General features: G+C 44.1%; 3 protein-coding genes across 4 annotated transcripts; 1 reads left to right on the forward strand and 2 right to left on the reverse strand.

The window, feature by feature from the left end:
- Nucleotides 1–5,154: 5,154 nt before the first annotated feature.
- LOC124648281 (umecyanin-like) lies at nucleotides 5,155–5,782 on the forward strand. Its single transcript, XM_047188072.1, has 2 exons — nucleotides 5,155–5,341; nucleotides 5,454–5,782. Exons 1-2 carry the CDS (start codon nucleotides 5,155–5,157, stop codon nucleotides 5,780–5,782), a joined length of 516 nt encoding a protein of 171 aa, XP_047044028.1.
- A 99-nt stretch (nucleotides 5,783–5,881) lies between these two features.
- On the reverse strand, nucleotides 5,882–8,748 carry LOC124707074 (putative glucose-6-phosphate 1-epimerase). The gene is made up of 8 exons (XM_047238730.1): nucleotides 8,621–8,748; nucleotides 8,424–8,498; nucleotides 7,991–8,047; nucleotides 7,652–7,815; nucleotides 7,084–7,218; nucleotides 6,828–6,930; nucleotides 6,380–6,479; nucleotides 5,882–6,278 (listed from the first exon to the last, which is right to left on the reverse strand). The coding sequence occupies exons 1-8, from the start codon at nucleotides 8,717–8,719 to the stop codon at nucleotides 6,073–6,075; spliced, it is 939 nt and encodes a 312-aa protein (XP_047094686.1). The 5' UTR covers nucleotides 8,720–8,748; the 3' UTR covers nucleotides 5,882–6,072.
- Nucleotides 8,749–13,382: 4,634 nt separating this feature from the next.
- Nucleotides 13,383–18,100, reverse strand: LOC124707073 (common plant regulatory factor 1-like). Of its 2 annotated transcripts, none has more exons than XM_047238728.1 (12): nucleotides 17,982–18,100; nucleotides 17,069–17,151; nucleotides 16,562–16,606; nucleotides 16,383–16,475; nucleotides 16,218–16,301; nucleotides 15,458–15,591; nucleotides 15,320–15,365; nucleotides 15,193–15,235; nucleotides 14,659–14,879; nucleotides 14,412–14,489; nucleotides 14,048–14,173; nucleotides 13,383–13,941 (listed from the first exon to the last, which is right to left on the reverse strand). In XM_047238728.1, exons 2-12 carry the CDS (start codon nucleotides 17,126–17,128, stop codon nucleotides 13,720–13,722), a joined length of 1,152 nt encoding a protein of 383 aa, XP_047094684.1. In that variant the 5' UTR covers nucleotides 17,129–17,151; nucleotides 17,982–18,100; the 3' UTR covers nucleotides 13,383–13,719. The 2 variants fall into 2 exon arrangements, with proteins under 2 accessions (XP_047094684.1, XP_047094685.1); XM_047238729.1 differs by having other exon boundaries at nucleotides 17,069–17,147; nucleotides 17,982–18,003.
- Between the last annotated feature and the right edge of the window lie 4,077 nt (nucleotides 18,101–22,177).

Here is a 22,177-nt window from a genome sequence, read left to right on the forward strand (position 1 = left end):
AACGCCAAAGATCTTATTTTTCCCGGGAGGCTCCAGAACACCTAAGGGGAGTCAGAGGAGAGCCAGGGGGCCCCCACACCATAGGGCCACGCGGGCCAGACCCTGGCCGCGCCGGCCTAGGGGGGGGCCACCCTGTCAGCCCTCCTGCGCCGCCTCTTCGCCTATAAAATCCCTTTCGACCTAAAAACACCGTACCGATTCACGAAACTCCAGAAAACATCCAGGGGCGCCGCCACATCGCGAAACTCCAATTCGGGGGACGAAGTCTCTGTTCCGGCACCCTGCCGGACGGGGAATTGCCCCGAGTCATCTCCACCGCCGTCTCCACCGCCATCTTCACCGCCATCGCTGTCTCCATGATGAGGAGGGAGTAATTCACCCCTGGGCTGAGGGCTCCGCTGTAGCTATGTGGTTCATCTCTCTCTTTATGTGATCTAGTTGAATATTATCTATGTGCTACTCTAGTGATGTTATTAAAGTAGTTTTATTCCTCCTGCACGGTGTAATGGTGACAGTGTGTGCATCCGTGTTAGTACTTGGCGTAGGCTATGATTATGATCTCTTGTAGATTATGAAGTTAACTATTTCTATGATAAGTATTGATATGATCCATGCCTCCTTCATGGTGTGACGGTGACAGTGTGCATGCTATGTTAGTTCTTGGTGTAATTGTGTTGATCTATCTTGCACTCTAAGGTTACTTAAACATGAATATCGAATACTGTGGAGCTTGTTAACTCCGGCATTGAGGGTTCGTGTAATCCTACACGGTTAGTGGTGTTCATCATCCAACAAAAGAGTGTAGAGTGGTTCTATTATGTGATCATTGTTGAGAGTGTCCACTAGTGAAAGTAGGATCCCTAGGCCTTGCTTCCAAGCATCGAATCTCCGTTTGTTTATTGTTTTGTTGCATGTTTACTCGCTGCCATATTTTATTCAGATTGCTATTACCACTCATATACATCCATATTACTTGTATTTCACTATCTCTTCGCCGAACTAGTGCACCTATACATCTGACAAGTGTATTTAGTGTGTTGGGGACACAAGAGACTTCTTGCTTTGTGATTACAGGGTTGCCTGAGAGGGATATCTTTGACCTCTTCCTCCCTGAGTTCGATAAACCTTGGGTGATCCACTTAAGGGAAACTTGCTGCTGTTCTACAAACCTCTGCTCTTGGAGGCCCAACACTGTCTACAAGAATATAAGCACCCGTAGACATCAGCTATTTACTATTATGCATGCTTTATAGAATGTAAGAGTTATCACTTGATCAGTTCATATTACTTCTTTCCATTCTTTATTGACTGAACCTTGTGATACTTTGCATGATTATTTAGAAGCTATACACTATAAACTACAAAGTTCATGTTAGTTTTATCGAGACGAGCATAGGTTAAGCTTGGGGATATTGATGCATGTAAAATGCATACTGAACTTTGTCCGTTATCATATTGAATTCCCTCATATTTGTAACTTATATGGTGATAATACCATGTTTTACATTGATTTATGGGAATGATCCCCTTTATTTGGGTTATAACACTGTAGAACAGGAAAACCCTGTTTTGTGTATTTTTTCACTTTCAGAGACCTATACAGAGTCAAATTGACCTGGGATTTTTGAAGTGTCACTTTTTCATCGGGAGAAGCACCCTGGGCCCTGGAAGCACACCAGGAGAGGCACGAGGGCCGAAAGAGGCCAGGTAGCGTGCCTAGTATGTTAGGGCACGCCACCCACCTCCGTTCGGTCGTCGATCGTCCGATTGCCCTGATTCCTTCGCCCACCGACATATTTTGCCCTAAAAATGACTATATATATAACCCCGAAGAGTTCTCGGGAGGAGAGCGCCGCACAAAGATAGAAACACGAAAACGGAGGCTGCTGCATAGAAGATTGTAGGGGGACACTCCGCCGGGATCACCGCCGGAGGGATCTCCACCTTCTCCAACGTCTTCATCATCATCACCATGACCAAGAGGTAGTAGTCCACCTCTGTACGACGGGTTCGTGGCATTAGCTTGATCTATTTATCTCATGTTCTTCATAGTTCTTAGTGTCATATGAGGTGCCTATCATTATTATGGTCATATTTGTAATACCTATGTGGTGGATCATTATTCTATGATATTGTTTTATGAGATCTGATCATATTATGTGTGAGATGTATTGATAGATGCATATTATGTACCTCGTTCTTAAGTATTTATTCTGATCAAACATATGTGCAAGAGCGTGTGTGGGGTGATGTGTGTATTAGATGGAGTAGCATGTTTTGGTGATGGGATAGTGACAATATGTTCAATATCTATTATGCCATTCCCTTTCTTTTACTACCTCACTAGGGATAAAGTAAGTGCATGTGTTGTGTTCATCACGTGACAGTAGTGTTGATCTTGTTTGTTTAAGGTAGCATATTTGATATTCAAACTTCATGTCAAAGTACTTATTGCTATGATCTGTTAATTCTTCATACAAGATTGATGAAGTTTCTTTCTTGTAGAGTATAAGAGAGATGTGTTGCATCATCTCTATGTTAATACGTGATGCCCATATTAATTTTGATCTTACATATACTAGAATTTGCACCTTCATATGTCATTGATGAATTGCTATTTGTCCACTACAACTTTAAGAGCGAATAGTCAAGTGAACCCATGAACCCCGGTCCACTTTTTATTATACGAAACACCTTTACATTGCTTTTATCTTGTTTTCTATTTGCTGCACTATTTTAATCCGAAAATACAAAAATATTTACTTTTCTTATTTGCATCCAAAACACCAAAAACAATCAACCTCTTTGCTATTTTTACTTAGTTATTTTATCTAGTTTAGTTTTTACTTGTTTTATTTCTACTTGTGTTATTTACTTACGCGAAACTTTGTGCTTGACAACCACACAACGGAGTTGGGGACACAAGGCATTTATTTTACTTACAGTATTTCTAGAAGAAGAGAGAAGAGTATACTCTTTTGTCCAGTTCCCCGAGAGTTCGATAAAAACCCTCGAGTCATCCTTGTGGGGAAAATATTCTGCTGATACAACACTCTGCACTTGGAGTCCCAGCGTATCAAGATTCTTTTTGGCGTTCCTATTAACTGTCATCAGTTGTCGAGGGGGTAACCCAACCTATGTGATTGGAGATCCCGTGAATTAGGACCTGGAAAAACAAACCAGAGCAACTGAGTTGAGAGAAAATTTATATACTCTTACTTTGCTGCATATACAAAATGCTCTCATAGTTAATGTAAGGCAGGTTGACAATGTTTTAATGTGTTCTGTGCGGCTCTTGATGAGCAAGGACGCTCTTTTACAGGGCGATCTGTGAAGAACACACCTATATGAGTGACACTGCTGGTCATAGTATAGGAGATTTGGGTGAATCTCTAGTAACCTTATGAAGGGCCGAGGAGTATGACTTATAAGCTCCACCCGAGGGGAAGGCTATGGTAGCCTAGTAACGTTTCGGCATTGAGTCAAACTTGATGCACAAGGCTAACAATTCAAGGCGTAGTTCATTGTTCAGTTGTACTCAAGCGTAGCTCCTTGCCTAGGTGGAAGTTCAACTTAACAGTCTCTACTGAAGTGCATGTATATTAAACAGCGATTGGAACTAATGTGCCATCTGATGTGCCTTTGAGATTTGGTGGGGGATTGTTGGATATAGATGGGCTGCAGCCCAGTAAGGCAACTCATATAGCCTACAATTTCTGAAATCTCAAGGCTCGTCACGTTGGCAGCTTGGGGACACCCCTAGGGGATAAAGTTTAGTCCCACATTGCTAGTTGAGAGGGAGTTGGAGTGTATATAAGGGTTGCTCTTCTAGTCCTTCCAAGTGAATGAGAAGAGAAGGAGCCCTCGTGCACTCCTCCTCCTCCGCCGCCCGCCTCGCCACGCATTGCACGCACGTGCGTTGCGTGGCGTTTCGTGACTCGAGTTCAAGTTCGAAACACCTCTTGTGGAAGTCTAATTTTTTTGCTTAGTGCACCAACTGAGTTTGTACGTGTTGACCATGCGTGTGCATGCTCGCCTCGTGTCCCTGGCTTCCTACGCATGGCAACGCGGTTAGTCGGCTCTCCTCCCAGGCTATACCAGGAGATAGAACAGAACTGGAGTAAGTCTCGTCTGTCTGTCCCTCTCACGGAAAAGTTCCTTTTGTTATGCTACTCTCTAGTCTTCCCCATCCCGACGCCTGCTTGCACGACCGTCCGGGAGAGCAGGCATCTGAAACTCCATCTGTTGAGATCCTGCACCGGGAGGCGGGCGATAAGGTTTTTTTGGGGAGCGTCTCTGCGCGACTGCTCGCTGTTGTTCGTGTTCTTCTTCGCCGGTTCGACTGCTTCTTCGACAAAACCGACTACAACATGGGCGACATCAACGATGGCCATGGTGGTGCCGCTACTGCTGGTGCGACCTTCCCGGCCGCCATGTACGTGCTTTTCTTCTTTTACCTTGCACTGCTACTTGTTTCATGTTCAAATCTGATGCATGTGCTTAGTCTGATGTGTGTGGTTATGCTAGTGCATCTGTAATGTTATTTTCGCTAATTAAACTCACTAGAAAATTGCTTAATAATCTAACATCTAGGTTGCAGCTCTTATTAAACCTTATCTGTAAGCCTTGTGTTGAAAAATTGGAAATGGAGGTAGAGAAATACCGTGGCTTCGAACAACCTTTTTGGCCAGCCAAACTACGGCACATCTATATGTGAATTCTGAACGAGGCTTCTCCTTTAAAAAAAAGTGAAACTCTTAACCGAACGTCCGTTGGCTACAAGTTAACCATCAGACACATGCCAATATTGGTACATTCTTAGCCCGAAATCTCTTCTTAGCCTGAGGCAGTAACTAACAAGAGCAAAAATAGTTCATCCCACGGATGTTACCCAACTCCCTGGAGTCTTGCTCGATCACATGCATGCATGCATGCGTAATGGCAGCTAGCTAGATCTCCGACGGACGTACGTGACCCTCCCTAGCTTCTCTTTTCTTTTCTCATGCACACGTGCGTATGTGCATCCAGGCTCGGAGGGAAGGAAGTTCTGGCTGGCCTAGGGAGGAGGACGTACGTACGAATCGAATCGAATCAGCTATAGAGAATCGTCGATTGAGAAATCAAGATCAGGCCGGCAGATCAGTCGTCCGATCGATGGCGAGGAGCAAGGGCCACCTCTCGTTGCTGCTCCTGTCGGCGGTCGTGGCGTCCCTCGTCGCCGGCTCGTCGGCAGGAATCTACCACATCGTCGGCGCCGGCAAGGGCTGGCGGATTGCCCCCAACCGGACCTACTACGAGGAGTGGGCCCGCACCAGGAACATCAGCATCGGCGACAAGCTCAGTAAGCCGATCCATCAACAATTTCTTTTCACCTCCTCCTTCGTCTTCTTTGCCGCCGGCCATTCTTGACATCGTGGATCGTCGCCGTTCACCGTCGGCGTGGGTGCATGTAGTGTTCTTGTACCGGAGCGGGGTGTACAACATCGTGGAGGTGCCGAGCAAGGACCTGTTCGTGGGGTGCAGCATGCGCAACATCACCAACCGGTACCAGAACGGCCCCACCATCATCGAGCTCACCCAGCCCGGCCCGCGCTTCTACTTCTGCGGCGTCGGCAAGCACTGCGAGGAAGGCCAGAAGCTCACCATCAACGTCTCCGCCGTCGCGCAGCAGTCGCGGGTCGACGACCTCGCCGCCAGCTCGTCCAGCCACGCCACGGCGGCGCATCGCCTGCTCTGCCTCGCCGCCTGCTTGCTGGCCTCTGCATTGTCGATGCTCATGTAAATCAATTAGACCATCCGGCCGGCAACACCATAGGCAATGCAGTTATTTTTGGAACAAAACCATGTCTCCATCTGGCAAAAACTGAATGATCCGCAAGGATTAATCAAATTCATCGCTGCTGGTTGATCACATCACAGAGGATGGTTCAAATTCACTGCTGTTTGTTGATCACAGGGACCTACTTATCTAATGTACAAAATGTCAAAATGAAAGAGGCGCCCCTTTTTTTGTTCTCCTGACAGGTGGCTATATATAGCACTATTACCCTATCACAACACTACATCCTAAGATTACATGATACCAGGCTGATCAAGATGATCACTGCAGTTTGTTGACGGGACGGCCGAAAGCTCCAGCTTCCCTGTCCACTCCTCCCCTGGTTTCAGAGTGATCGATCTCTCCACCGCAGCAGCGTCGACACACAGCGTCTGTTTGTACTCCTCGTCGCCAAAGTCCGGCATCGTCTTCGACTTCTTCTCCCATGGATTCCACACGACTGACGGTGGCACAGAAAAATAAATAGGACAGAAATTTCAGACTGTTGCTGCTGTGGATTCGTTGGATAGTAGGAAATGGTGATGGGAGGACATGTCTTACCAGTGTCCGGAAGTCCTTCCTTTCTTATGACAAAGGTGCGCTTCTTCTCATGGTCGAGAACCGCTATTACATTTGGTGAGCTAACGTACACTCGGTCAACCTGCAAAATATTTGCACATATACCAGGCGTTACCACCAGCAGCCAGCACGCACCAATCTACTGTAGGGAACTGCAATTCTACTACTCCGTAGCATACATCACTGTTGAAGTAATATGGGTGTGCCTATGTCTCAGTTGACTGAGATTTTCTTAAGTCTCAGTCACCTCAGAAAAGTGCAACTGCAGTTCAAAGAAAAGTGCAACTCGGTCCAGTTGCACATTTCTGGTAGAAAAGTGCAATTGCACTTTTTTGACAGAAAAGTGCAACTCAAAGCACTTTTTGTAAGTGACTTAGACTTAAGAAAATCTCAGTTAACTGAGACATAGCAAAACCGAAGTAATATTCACCTCGGATTCAAATGTTATGGCGTCCCCTTGTTCTGTATGACGCTCTCGCTGGCTAAGATTGTCCAGATAATCAAGGGTCTCTAAGCCTTCTATCCTCACCTCGCTGGAATTAATGAGACACGACAAACCACTTATGTGAGCATTGTATGACATCAACAAGTAGCAGTTAGATAGTGAGGCGCGAGACAGAACTTATGTCGGGTGAATGGATTTAAGTATACTAACATACATCATTGTTGAAGTAATATTTCCTAACCTGATATCGGAAACAGAGATATATGTGTGATAGCCAAATGAGAAACTGAATGGCTTTCCATTAACATTTCTGATGCGCGACACTAGTGAGAGGTCACCATCCTTTGAAAGAGAGATTCTCAGGCGGAACTCAAAACTGCAACAAAAATTGTAAGTCGTTAAGTAATGCATATGATCAGTGAATAAGAATACAAAACAAGAACGAGAAGACATCTGAATCCATAAAAAATCCACTCCCATTTTCATGTCCTAAACATCTACACACAGAGTGATTGCAAGTCTCCAATTTATTTAAGGTTCGCTTAATTTTAACCATATTCATCATGACTTTACCCTTTATGTATGAAAATCAGAATGACCATACTGCATTCTCTACCAAAATTCTATTTTCTCATTAATCATACACATAGACGAATCATACTGAGTATTGCCAAGAAAGTATCATCACAGGTACCGGGCTTCGGGTGGTCAACCAAGTATCTAAAAGACTCGCTTAAAGAATTTTGACATGAGGCCCTCATTTAGTTGTCACAAAAAGTCAATACAGATTAATCAACTCAAATGCATACCAATGTGGCCAGCACTTGAGGTCTTCTTCAGATGGCTTTAGGATAAGGTCAACAAAAGCTCTGGTGCCGCTGTCACTACGATTCAGTGGCTGATGCTCCTCATCTAGGGCCCACATCCTATTCCTCGCAAATCCATGTCGCTCCAGGGTCCCGCAGTTTCCGAACTGAGATGAGTTTTGCAGTTATCAGAAACATCAAGAATTAAAGTATAGATACTTTTCTAGAAATATGGACTAATGGAAGTTTAACCCCTAAGGAAGATTTGTAGCCTCTGATGTGCAGAACTGCAGATGATCAAATACTAGTAGAAACTTTATGTAGGATGGGATGTTGTGATACCTGTGGAAAGCATATCGGAATTCCACCGCGCATCGCCTTGGGTGGCTTCAGGTTTGCCTGCACGCCAAAAACTCCGGTTACGCAAGTGCTTAGTAATACAAGAGAGCACATAAGAGTAAGTAACTGCTACAGACCCAGTCAACCAGAATGTCCTAAAGATGAAACGAATGCCGAGATCAACGAAACCGGAAACCCAAGCACATAAGAGTAAGGAACTATGGATGCAGGCACCAGCAACGGGGCAAAGCATGAAGTATGAACACTCTGTTCTCCAGGAATCACTACATAGTACAGACTATGGGAAAGTCTACGGACGAGTTGTTACAGAGGGTCTGCCTGAACACTCTGTTCTTTCCTCTAGTGTGAATGTTCAGAAAATGCCTAAATCTTGCAGTGTTAAATGTTCAGAACAGAACAGGTTAAGAGGCAGGACCTTGCTGCTGGTGAAGAGTAGCTCCTCGCCGCGGTCGTTGGTCCAGGAGACGACCTGGCCGCCGTGCAGGCTCACCTGCGATCAACACCCACAATAAAAAACATCAGAAACCAATAGCACCGGCCACCGGACCCAGCAGAGCAGCGACGCGGCCGCTGCGTGCAGGTGGTGTGGAGAGGAGAGGGGGACGCACGCACCCGCGCGGTGGCGCCCCGGGGCGAGCGGAGCAGCACTGCCTGGCCGGCCCCGGTCCAGTCCGGATCCGTCGTCGCGCTGGCGTAGCGGCCCATGCTCATCCACGGCCGGCAGAGCCCCGGAGCCAATCGAGCGCGGGGATCGGCGGTGGAGGAGCGAGCGAGTGAGTGAGCAGCGGCGCCGCAGGGGGGGGGCGAGATATAGGCTGGTGCGGTGCGGCGACGTCGCCGTAGGGGCGGTTGAGGTGTCACGCGAACCCGGCCGCGCGGCGGGAGGGGAGGCGGCACTTTCCTTGTGAGTAAAAGCAAAGGCGGCGCAGAACCCGTGAGCCGCCACCCACCTCGGCACCACCTGGCGCGGCAGCCGTGGCAGGGGCGCGCTGTCGCCTGCAGCCCTCCTCCGCCTCAACCAACCCAGCTGCCCGCAAGCAAGCAGGCGAGGAAATCCACAAGGCACGGCACGGCGCGGCGCGGCAGGAGATGGAGCACGTGGAGGAGCGAGCAAGAAGCGCGTCGCGAAGGAAATCAAAATGCCATTGGAGTTGGAGGGAGGGAGGAAGGGGACAAGCTCCGCAGTCCTGCAGCGAGGACTGAGGACTGAGGAGGAGGATCCGAGGCGAGATCCGGGGCGGGGCAGTGCGCCGGACACGTGCGCTCGCGCACCGCTTGGAGAAGGTGACGAGGAGCGGAGCGGAGGAAACGCCTGGAAAATCACGTCGTGCCGCGAACGTGCTATTTTTGCTTCGTTTCTGTGTTGGTTCGCGTCGTCGCGGGTTCGCTGCCGTGGGCGGAGCGGAGGAGCGGACACCCTCGACACTCGACAACGGTCAAGTTTCCAAGCGCTTTGGACTGGACTAGACTGGCTGGCGTTTTCGTTGCCATAGCTTTCGCTTCAAATAATAGTCTTTTTGTTGCCGCTAAAACAAAATAGTTTGCATCAAGATTTAGAATTTAAAAAAACTCCAAAAAATAGGAATTTTCAAAACTTCTTCGGTTTGAGTTTGGCCTCATATTTTGAGGGTTTAAGCAAAGAAAATAGGGGCATAAAAAAAACTGCATCTTAGAGGGGGCTAGGGCCCTTGCTGGTCCCCTCTCTCCACCCCTACCGAGCGCCTGGGATTACTGCCACCCTTATTTTAAAGAAATCCGATAGAAAATCGTGAATATAAATGCTTCGGTTGAGATGTTTTTATATGACAATTGATTCCCTATCGACAAAAGGGTTTTGGCACGGCGTAAAATGAATGCACTCTCGTAGTTCCCGATGCGACAGCCTACACGGATCAAAATCGATCTTTCACAACGTAGAATAAATGTGCTCATTTGATGTGATGATTGTATTAGTTGAAATAAAATTTATCTATAATGGTGTATAATGAATGCTCTTGGTCGTACGTTTGGATGTGACAACTACCGTCACCAAACTGATATGACACAAAGTAAAAATTAGTACAACTGTAATTCGTGATGTGAACATAGACCGTGAAGGATGACATCTTAGTGGTAGAATCAAGGTATATTGTTATGTTACCGGCTTCAAAACATTACGCTCGAGGGGTTTGGTTGGTGACAATAATTGTTCTACCCGGTTGGCCCTTGATTTTGTCTAATAACAGAGCCAGTAAATGCTAGCATGGAATTTGATGTGTTTTATCCGTGACAATCAAAGGGTTGAGATTTCTCTAAAAAAATACTCATTTTGCAGACGTGTTGAACTTTCTTGTATATGTTTTTCTATTTTGTTTTCTAATTATATGCAAGATATATTTTTTACTGGATTTTTGTTGCGCATTACCTGAAATTAGATGTATGTCGATGCGTTGCAACGGAAGTTATCAAACACATGACAACACTTTATTTCAAAATCAAACCTGTGCATCGCTATGTTTTGTATGTCGAGTCTCCATGTTGCGAGTTGACCATAGATAGTCAACAGGGGCGTGCTTCACCTCTTAAAACTGCCTTTTAACTCCAACATGGAATTCTTTTCTCCGTATCATTTTCAGTTTATGCCTTTTCCACTTCAAAACGATTTTCTTCACCTCTTAACCATGGTCATCAAGAAGTCTTACCAACTCAACCATAATGTCCAGATGCGGTCACGGAAAAAAAGAAGTCTTGTATAACCCTAAACACAATGGCCAAAACATCTCCATATTTCTAGAATTCTAGCTTACCTTCATCTCGATTGAGTGCAGAGGCAATGCTAGGCCTTGTTTGGAAATCTAATTATCTTTAGCTTGTTCCAAGTGAATGAGTAACAATTGTCCCTTCATTTGTGTGTGTGGTATCCACACCAAACTTAAGAAGTTGTCTTAGCTAGCGCATGTCCATTAGTGTGACCACCACATGCTCCTGTATGGGCTTCATGAATGGTTTGTTTTTAAATATATTTTTTTAGGTGCGAACACACGATGTTCCTATTTCTCTATTTCGTGATGAGTCATATGTTTGCAACAATAACAAAAAATACTTTAGAATCTGATTGTCTGATTCATCAAGATATGCTCGATAGTGGTGCATCTCCATTTCTTCCAGTTGTTGTCCAGGAAACAACAACTTTGAAGCCTACGTGCGCAGGAGCGTACTTCTATTTTCTAGGTCGGGTTTATTTGGCATGATCATGGAGGAAAAATTCTTATTGTAGAGAAAGAGTCAAATCATGCACGAGGAAAAATGTTTTTCTTGTACTTAAAAAAAAAATGTTTTTCTTGACTGATTACGGAAAAAGATGAGTTTCTCCATGGACCGTTGCACCATTCATCCAATTCCATATTTCGTGAGCGTGCAATGAACTTTCACCCATCCTCACCATACCCGTATGGAGCCAACAATCACGATAGTTGTCACATCCAAACGTACAACCAAGCGTGTTCATTTTATACCACTGTAGGTTGATTTTAGTTTAGCTAATGCAATAATCGTCACATCAAATGAGCACATTCGTTCTAAGCTGTGATAAGTCGATTTTGTTGTGTGTAGGCATTATCTATCGCATCGGAAACCATGAGAGTGCATTTGTTTTATGCCGTGCCAAAACGGTTTTTTCGCTAGCGAACCAATTGTCACATAAAAATATCTCAACCAAAGCATTTATATTCATGATTTTATATCGGTTTTTATTAAAATAAGGGTGGTAATAATATCAGACGCTTGGCAGGGTGGAGTCACGGGGCCAGCATGGGCCCTAGCCCCCTATAAGATGCAGAATTTCTATGTCCCTCTTGTCTTTTCTCAAACCCTTTTTTTTATTTAAGTACTTTGGCCCTCCCAAACAATTGTCGAGTGGGTTAAATGTTTGAGCGGCTCCTTTTCGTACAATTTTCATAGCTCCGCCCGTGACACTCGGTTCTGACGCTCCATTCTATTAGGTTTTCCTTTGAATTCGATGATTATTTAAACTATTAACTCTGGGCCCATTAAATTATTCCATCTTGTGATCACAAGACGCATTCGTCTATAAGTGTTGGATGTATATGTGTTGTGCAAAGTTTAAAGTCTAGTGGGACCTCAACATTTTACGACCGGAGGAAGGGGAACCGATATAGAAATGAGGCAGAGGTGGAGGCAGCTCTAGTTTTAGGCGGCGCTAAGTTTCCCGGAGAGGAGGCCACTACATTGTACCATAGTTTCTCCTACAAATATCAGTTGACGTTTTAAGCACACCATAGCTTCGTGTACCCATTTTTTTTTTTTGGCTATTGCGTTTAGGGCTACACAAGATTATTTTTTTGTGACCGCATCTAGACATTATGGTTGAGTTGATATGACTTCTTGATCACCATGGTTAAGAGGTGACAAAAATATTTTTTGAAGTGGAAAAGGCAGAAAGTGAAAATGATATGGACAAAAGAATACGATGTAGAAGTTAAAAGGCCGTTTTTGAGATGTGAAGCGCGCCCGACGTAAAATGAGTACAATTGTAATTCGTAATGTGATCATAGACCATGAAGGATGGCATCTTAGTGGTAGAATTTAGGTCTATTGTCATGTTACCGGCTTCAAAACATAATAGAGCGAGTAAAAATGGTGCTAGCATTAAATTTAATGTATTTTATCCGTGATAATCAAAGGGTTGAGATTCTTCTAAAAAAATACTAATTTGTAGACATGTTGATCTTCCTTGTATATGTTTCTCTACATAAATTTTCTAATTATATACAAAGTGTATTTTTTTACCTGAAATTAGCTGGCGTGCCTTTTAAGTTGTAACTGAAGTTTTCAAACACATAACAACACTATATTTCAACTTCTGCATCCCTATGTTTTGTATGTCGAGTCTCCACGAGTCGTTGCGAGGTGACGGATAGTGAAGCAACGATGGATAATCTACAGGGGCGTGCTTCACCTCTAAGAGATTGAATTCTTTTCTCCGTGTCATTTTCAGTTTCTGCCTTTTTCACTTTAAAATGATTTTCGTCACCTCTTAACCATGTTGATCAAGAAATCATACCAACTCAACCATAATATCCAGATACGGTCACGGAAACAACTCTTGTATAACCCTAAACACAATGGCCAAAAAAAAATTTGTAGGCTCAAAACCATCGAAGCTATGGTGTACTCAAAACGTCAATTGATATTTGTAGGAGTAAAGGAGCAATACAAGCAATACTAAGGAGAAACTATGGTATACATCTCTCATTGAAAGGACAAGAAATGGATCCGAATTCAAGTCCGAAAAAACTTAAATGGTTTGGCAATGCTCGTTTCCCTATTTTACAAATAGTATTGAACAAATTGCAGCAACACACTTGGGTCCAAGTTCAACACTTAAATTGGATTGTTTCCGTATCCTCTTGCATATACTATTTTCACAGTTTTTGTTTGTATGGCACTGAAGGTACAGAGATCTCAAGAAAGTTATTAAAAGGTTGGCATGAAGCACAACACCCCTATGTTACAACACTGCTAATTAAACTCAGCTTCGGTGCCTGAACTGATGTACAGTTTTTTTGGAAACCGGAACTTGAAATAGATGTAAAACCGTTTTTCCTGAATATACTCATCAAATAAATACCTACACTTAAAGCCGATGTTATGTGAGCAGCATGATCTTGCAGAATCCCCAGGCCGCATGCAAGATATCAGTGGCTAATCAATCAGCTAGCCGCTACAACATCTGTCGGCGCGCTGGAGCCTAGGAGCTGGCGAAGCTTGGGCTCGCTGAGCTCCATATGGTTGCTTACGCCTGACTTGCTTGTGTCATCAATCATCGACAGGAAATTTTCCACAATGCGAGGAGAGGAGGATGCAGCAGCTGCTGGTGGTTTGTCCGGAGGCATCTCTGCATCGGTCGGTGCTGCAGTGTCCTTAAGTTTCACCTGAGATATGATGTTTAATTTTGTTAGAGAAAGTTAGATTAGAATACTGGCCCTGGAACAAACTATAGAACATGGTAAAGATAGCCTGCGTGAAAATATTCCATACCGCTAGAGCGGAATTCTCCATTCTGAGCTTCTCAGAGCTTTTCGTTAGCTTGCCGATTTCAGATCTTAGAGATGTGTTCTCGGCCGTAAGTGATTCTACTTGTACAGCCAACTCCTCTGTCTCAGCCTGCACCAAGAGGACACAAATATCATTTGCTTTGCTACGTTATGGTATTACTGTACTAAGATGCAAAGAATAGTTTGTAAATAAAAGGCATGGGAGATAATTCAATCGGTTTCATGTCCATGTTTCCAGGATACTGCATCTTTTTGAGGATTGGATATTGGCATATTGCTCACATTGTGACTGCATTGATCAAAGAGTACATACAAGAGAGCCTACTAACAAGGCCAGCACAATCTACCTGCTTTCTCAGCCTCGACCGTCTAGCAGATTCCCTATTTGATTGCTTCCTCTTTTCACGCTTTACTTCCCTCTCATCCTGGCACGGAGAAATTCCAAAAAAAAACAAAGAAAATTAATCCCTGAAAACAAAATGGTGTAACATACACAGGCTCCCAAGAAACTATAGGATTGGAGTGGGTGGGTGAGAAGTAACAATAATAACCATGACTTTCTAGTGGTTCTAAAAAACAATAGATGGATTATACCTTATTTGATATTTCAGCTGATATTCCCGTATGAGTTGGAAGCATAACACCTGGCAATTGAGATACTGGTGTGCCTATTGCTCTTGAATTAGCAGCATTAGTGATACTGGGTTTAATGACCGGAACTGGAAAACATTGGTTTGACAGAATTGCTCCATTTCCCATTATAGGGTTAGGAGTCAAAACATCTGTAATCCTCGCAGCGGCGGTTGCTTCTGTGTCTGGAGAAAGGTTTAAGGTGTTAGACACTTTCTTGAATACAGTGAAGCACAGGAGAGAAAGGTTTAAGGTGTTAGACACTTTCTTGAATACAGTGAAGCACAGGACAGGACTTGATTACAGCTATGAAGCGACTCAAAGATCAAGTGTATTTATTTTACGGGCAAAAGGAAATATGCATGTTCGCTTACTAAATAGTGTATATAAGAGAAGGGTTGCAATACAAGATGGCTAGTCCAGAAGAATGACTGATCAAGTTAAGTACTAATACTAGATACAATGAATATTGAACAAGTCGTTAGAAAAGTGAAATACCAAGTCCACCATCCAAGCTCCGTCTCCTAGGAGTCCTGCTCACCTGAATATGTACAGTTTCAGTCAAATTCAGCATTTTCCAGATGATAAACAAAACACATCTGCAATCACACACCCACATTGGTACCTTCAGATCATTTACATCACTGGAGCCTTCCCCGCTATAATCCCCACTGAAATGACCATCAGAAGAACATAACTTCAGTTTACAAGAAGAGAAATGGGAATACTTAATTCCAGAAACAGAAGAGAAGCATGTAAACACCTGGATGACGTTCTTTTACTGTCACCACTGCCAGTAGATACTGCAGTCCCATCAATTTCCTTAAGTTTCTTATTGGAACTTTTATCCTTACTGCTTGCAGATTTGGCTGGCTCCACGCCCAATGGATTTGCCATCTTGAAAGCATCAAAGACGAAAATCAAGTTAACAATAATGATCTCAACAGGAAGTTCTATTCAAGGGAAATATCAACATAAGAGTTTCAGACAGTCAGACACCAGAAGTAACATATAACTATATATATATGAGTATAGTCCAAAGCCACGACCATTACAAAACAAAGAATCTGATGCACACAATCGATCTTTTCTTTTGATAAGCTACACGGTACATCTTTCGTAACAACAATCTTTTATGCATCCGGTGGTGAATTACAGTGCACCAAAAAGGACGTGACATAATCCTTGAACATTTGAATGTTTGGAGAGACCGACAGACATAATCGGTTCTTCCTGAAATTGCGGCATGCTGAAAATTTTCCGATTGATAGTTTTGAGACGTGTAGTCAGAATAATGGAACTCAACCATCCTTGTCTCATTCAAACTACATCAGTACTATCTAGCAATAAAATTAGTGCAAGACCCAGATGGTGACAACAACCATCTATCTCTGTCTTCTTTTCCACAATACGTGTAATGCTTCGAACACCAAGGAACACATGGTGCATAAATTTTTGATGCTTCAAATATTGTGTTTTATTAAAACAAAGTGCAAAGAAGCACAGGACAATTTAATGTTTACCATGGGCATAAGCGGATGCGGGTAAGCTCCACCATGTGGGTACATAGCGGCATATGGTGTTCCAAAAGGGGGTGGCATCATAGGCTGCAGAGATGCAGACAGGGGATTTAGATGCAATATAGTGTACACAACATAATTGCGTAGAGAGATAAATAAAACAAATACCTGAGGACCCCACATATACTGCGGATGTGGATGACCAGGAGCCATTGGTGGGGCAAAATATGTTGGTGGCAGGACACCAGGGCCATAGTATGCCTGTAAAGGTTTGCTGTCATTGGTTAAATTTGTGTGTTCCAATCTTTGGGAAGCAAGGACAGCAAGAGAACCGAGAAACACTCAACCTGCATGGCTGACCAATCAGGATACGGATAGGGAGCTGGTTGATCCTGCAAAATGATGGTGATCCATAAGGCATTTGTGGTAATGGCCTAAGGGGTCATATCTTCTGCTCTCAATGAAGTTCAGTGAGGAAATAAACTGTGTTATCATTCACTGTGTGATCTCAGAGTAGCATACTACTACATGCCATTTCTGGAATTTTTCTTGTATTTCCCCCCTTTTGAGGTAGAGTTGTATTGACAGTCTAATGACACTGCGTGCTAATTTTTTCACGACAGTGATGCTCACATTTAGGAAAAGATCATAATTTTTTTACATAGATCTCAACTTTTATCCATGATTTGCTCATAACAAATGATAATACAGACAGCTTTCAGAAAGATCATGCCATAGAAGGTCAGGCCATAGCTCAGTAGCCAGCAAGTGCTGCTAAATCAGAGATTCCTACTTTCCAAGGCAATATCTCAGTAGTGTAGTCAGCGGGTACTTCTAAAATCAGTGATTCTTACCTTGGGAGGTGATCCTATTTTTCCAGTCCTCTGGGTAGCCACTGCTTCATCATGCGCCATGCCTTTCCGAAAAGCCTGCCTGTCTGCCATGTAGAATTCAGGATTGTCACGACATACCATCTACTAATTTCCCAAACTAAAGGTTTATGTGAAGTAATAAGTTCAGCAGCACCAAGCAACGAAAAAAACTAGACTGTTCATGCCAACTTATTACCTAAACTATGATATACAGTCTTCCATACGATGCAAAGCCTTTCATGTACAGAAGTAAATGTCTAATGGTGACTCCAAAACTGGACATCGGCGCACCGTAATCTTCCAGAATTTTTTGACTTGGAGCTTCAACGTGAACTGCAAACTACTACTGTACTATTACTAGAAGTCTAGAACAGAGAGTTTCCTACTTTTGAAAGTTACAGTGACATGGGGACAACACAAATGCAGCGCCGGATGTTCCCAAACAGCTTCTGGCCTTCTGCTGTGTCTGCAGTACAACAGCCTGATACTACCGAACGGCCCAACCCATGTCGGCATCTCGAACGGCCGCCCCTGGAATACCGAGAACCGCAGCGAGCGTTGCACGTAACAAGGGAATTCGAACCCTCCATCCTATGTACGGAGCCGATTCTCTCTCTCAAAAAAAAAGAAACTATTGCTCGCCGCAGCAGTCCGACTAACGGAATCGAAGCGGAACCATGGCGGGACGGCGGGCTCGGACTAATAACTCCTGGCATGGGCGCCCGCGAGCTCGTGAAGCACGGATGCTCCGAGAATTCTCGTCGTCGCGCGACGCACTCGAGAAAACAAACTATGGCTGTCGGCAAAACGACGCACGCACGGAGGAGGAGGAATCGGCGAGCATTGCGACTGAATTTGGATTGGGACAGGGCGGAGGGGAGCATCGATCTCTCACCTGGACCTTGGTTGCTCCGGGCAGCGGCGGGATTGCTTCCGCGGATCGTGCGCGGCGGCGCGAGGTGGGTCGGCGTGACGATGGTTTTCGGAGAGGAGGTGCGCGGCGAGAGGGAGATGGTGGTGGTGCGGAGGAGAGAGGAGGGAGGGGAGAGAGTTGGAGAGGGGGCGCCAAAGGCTGGATCCACGTCACGAGACACGTGTATTTGATAAGGACTGGGGCCACCGGGGCACGCTCAGGACGGCGACCGCTACGAGTACCCCGGTTTACATCCCACGATGGTCGAAACAGTGTCCATCAAAACCTTGAGCGACCAAATTCCGTAAGACCGAGTATGTATAAAACGTTTTATAGCAAGATAAAATAGCCTGCTTGGAACATGATCTACTCCAAAGTGGCAGTCTCTTGCATAGGGGTGTAAAAACGGATCAGATAGTTTTCGTGCCAAAACCGGATCCAATTTATGATGAGCATACTTTATAGAAAATTATCGCTGTACATAAGTAATATGGGTAAAACAAATACTAAAACATCCAAATTACAATTTTATAAACTACGTACATTGCCATAATTCAACATGATGCCAAACAATATTCAACAATAATCTCACTCAAGGGTGCATTACTTATGTGCTCTAAATGGACCGAGCTAGAGTTTCTTGTGGTGAAACCAGTCAACCGGGTCCAATTCTAGGCTTGGCACAAGTGTTGTTGTTTACCTACACTTATTTTAGGAATTAATCATCGATATTTTTTTAGTAATAGCCTAATAGGCGATGTGCTCGTCGAAAACTAGATGTTTATGGATAGTTTATCAATCTCAAGATCTTTCGGCTAAGTCTCTCAGATAGAGTGCCCGTGCATTCCTTTTAGCGAGGCTAAATACTTACCATTTTATTAACAAAAATATTACCCGATTAATTAGAGAAAACCCAAAAAAAAAATCTTCGCAAACAACACATGCACAGACTTTACAAACACATACTTTGCAAACGCCTTTGGAAACTAGAACAATGTCGAGGTTGTGCAGTGTCATCTCCATCACTTGTCTTCGAGCCAACAACTCCATCTACACTGCAATTGACCATACATACCGACATTTTTGAACCATCAATGGTCCACCCGAAGCATACGCGCCCGCACATGCCAAATTCTTGACAACCCGTACTAATGACTGGGCACCTCCGATTCTGTAGGCAAGATGCATAGATGGCGAGAGAAACCTCATGCTGATGAGGAGGGTAACATGGAGGCCCAAGTCCAACAAACATGCAAAAAATGACAAGTAAAAACCATGTCGCAATCCAAACACTTTTGGACGCCTTCGTTGTTGCCACCAAAACCACTATACCAAGCCGCCTTTGACCACTGATCCCTCCAGACATGTCTAGCTCCACGACCATGCTACGAAGAGGAAGCATGTCACATGACACCGAGTGTCATCGTCGTTCGGCTCGAGGAGACCCGGATCTAGGGCATCCCCTACATGCATATTTTTGTTCTTCTTTTAATAGTGAGTGTTTGTATGTATTTGTGACTTTGTGAGTGTCTACGTCTGAATTGTGTTTATCATGCGTTGAGTGATCCGGCTTTGTAGCTATAGACAAGTTGAGCTATGTACAAAATTGCAAGAGTAGGTTACACGCTTATTGCACAACTACCGTAAATAGAGAACAAGCCACAAACAATTATGAGAAGCTAAGATTATAAAATGTTTTGGCAGCCTAAAATAGGCCATAAAACGTCTTGATACGGATTTTTTTGAATAATCAAATTAGGTTGTGAAAAAGATCTTCGGCAAGTATTTATCTTCTCTAGTTGTCGAGCGAGCGACCAGGAGTTTGAAGGAAAGCGCACGGCGGTGTACCGTGTACGTTCTGGTGTGCAGCTTGCACTGGTGGCCGACATGGGCGACCGGGCAAGTGGAGGGGTGAGCTGGGCCACGCTCGACCCGGTGGGGCCCGTCCGTTTCATCCCGCGTCATCACCCACCACGCGCCCACGTGTCGACGCATCCACCAGTCTACGCGTCGCCGCGCCCAGCCCAGCGCGCGCGTCCCGGTCATGCTTCTGACGTGGTGGCCGCTTCCTCCCAGCGACCACGAGGGCCCACCCAGCGAGACGAAAAATAAACGAAGGATATTGAGCGCGCACGGGCCCACCCGCCGCGTGGCCGCGTCCAACATGTGCGCGAATTCGCCACGTCCGCGCTTGCCCCATGTGCGCACGTAGCTTTCGGCGACGGGATGAGCCACGTTGCCGGGCCGGGCGGAGGTGGGCCCCGCGGGGGTTAGGAGGCGTCAGTGACTAGGTGCCAGCTCACGGGCCTAGGCCGCTTATCCTCTCACCTGACTCGGGCCGCGTGGTGGTGCTGCATGATTGCAATGGACCCAACTGCTCGGGCCCCGCTTGTCGGGCGCCGTTGGTCATACCCACGCCGTTGAATTTTCTCTCCAAACTGTGTCATGGTGTAGGCTAACTGTAGCAGTTTACAGTTTATAATACGTAGAGTAGGCTACTCCTCACGGAGGTGGCAATTTGGCTCATAGGAGCAAATGCTCTCATTATATAAAATAATTAAAAAACAATTTTAAAAATATTAAAAAATTCTGATATAAATTTTTTGGTGTACATCTTGACATTCTATGTTAGTGCACAAATTTTCGTGGAGAAACAACATTTTATATGGCGTGTACAAAAAAGACAAAAAAATATACTGTACGTAGTCGTGTTATAGCATCAAAATTTGTCTTTTTTACAGGAGGCACAATTATTTTTAGTTTTTTTTGAAAACTTGTGTACTAACATAAAATGTCTAGATGTACATGTAAAAATTTAGTTTAGAATTTTTTGACACTTTGAAATGTGGATTCACATAATGGGAGCATATGCTCCTATGAGTCAAAGTGCATTTCCCACTCCTCACTCCTCAGTATGCTATCCAAGCATTCATTTCCATGCTGCGCGTAAAAGAGGAGAAATTTCAAAGAATATTATTTTCCTAGTACTGGTTACCAGTAACCAGAATAGATTTTTTCGATAAAGAAAACCAGATTAGATACTCCTTGCTAAGTAAAACCCAAACAGACAGCCTTCTGAAGGATGGTATATGTATGGGACTTGGATACACAGCAGATGTGCACAAGCATGGATCCGCTGTATATATAAGAGCACGGTTACCACTTACCAGTGAGGAGAACTCGGATACTACACTAGTGTGTCTCATCTATTTCAAGCAGCTGACTAGCTGAGTACATTACCCGGGACAGAGATTTGGTGCACATGAGCACCAGTGATCTCATTTCGAAAAATAAATTAAAAATCATATTTCTAAGTTTCACAAAAATCTGAAAATAAATCATGATGTAGCCGGTATTGTATCCCATAATTGTGTAAATTTTCAACTGAAAATAATGTGTATTTTAGGCTGCACAAAAATAACAAATGCATAGATCTGACTATAGTGATTCAAATCTACAAAAAGAAAACAGATTTTGTCATTTTTGTATAGGTCAAAAAACAAAACATTTGAAATTGAGATTTTGTAGATTAGTGGGGTACATCATTAGGTAATTTTAGAATTTTGTTACATAATTTTTTTAAACATATAAATATAATTTTCGAATTTTTTAATACAGTGAGAGCACTGGTGCCCATGATCCAATATGACTTTTCGCATTACCCGTTCCTTTACAGATCCAAAGCTCTTCTCTAGGTTTTGTTTTCCCTCTTGCGAGGGTACAGTTGCTTCTACGATTATGCCTGATGCTTGTTTATCACGGAGACTACAGAATCCATAGGATTATCTGCACAGAATTTTTTTAGATAACAGGCAGAACTTTGCCTGACTTTAAATTAATAAAGCTATACGGTAGCCAGTTAGGATTACACACCGCTGGGCATTACAGCTTGGCCACAAAGACACGACATAGAAAGTTCCAACAAAGACGAGCACACAGCAAGACAGAGATAACACTAATGTTTCAGCACACGCCTAGGTCCCGAACCAGGTGGAGGCTACTTCCTTACGACGCCGGGGGCTTCAACTGCACGTACAGCTCCCTTAACTCTTGTGCCATCCAGCTTAACCCCTCCTTTTCTCTTGATTTGTACTTTGGGCTCCACAGCTGCAAAAGAATAATAATTTTGTAAATAATGTCAGCTGGGTTAGAAATAACTTTCTTTTCAATCGCAAGCT

The sequence above is a fragment of the Lolium rigidum genome, chromosome 4 (genome assembly GCF_022539505.1).
Source record: "Lolium rigidum isolate FL_2022 chromosome 4, APGP_CSIRO_Lrig_0.1, whole genome shotgun sequence".
Classification (NCBI taxonomy): Eukaryota; Viridiplantae; Streptophyta; class Magnoliopsida; order Poales; family Poaceae; genus Lolium; species Lolium rigidum.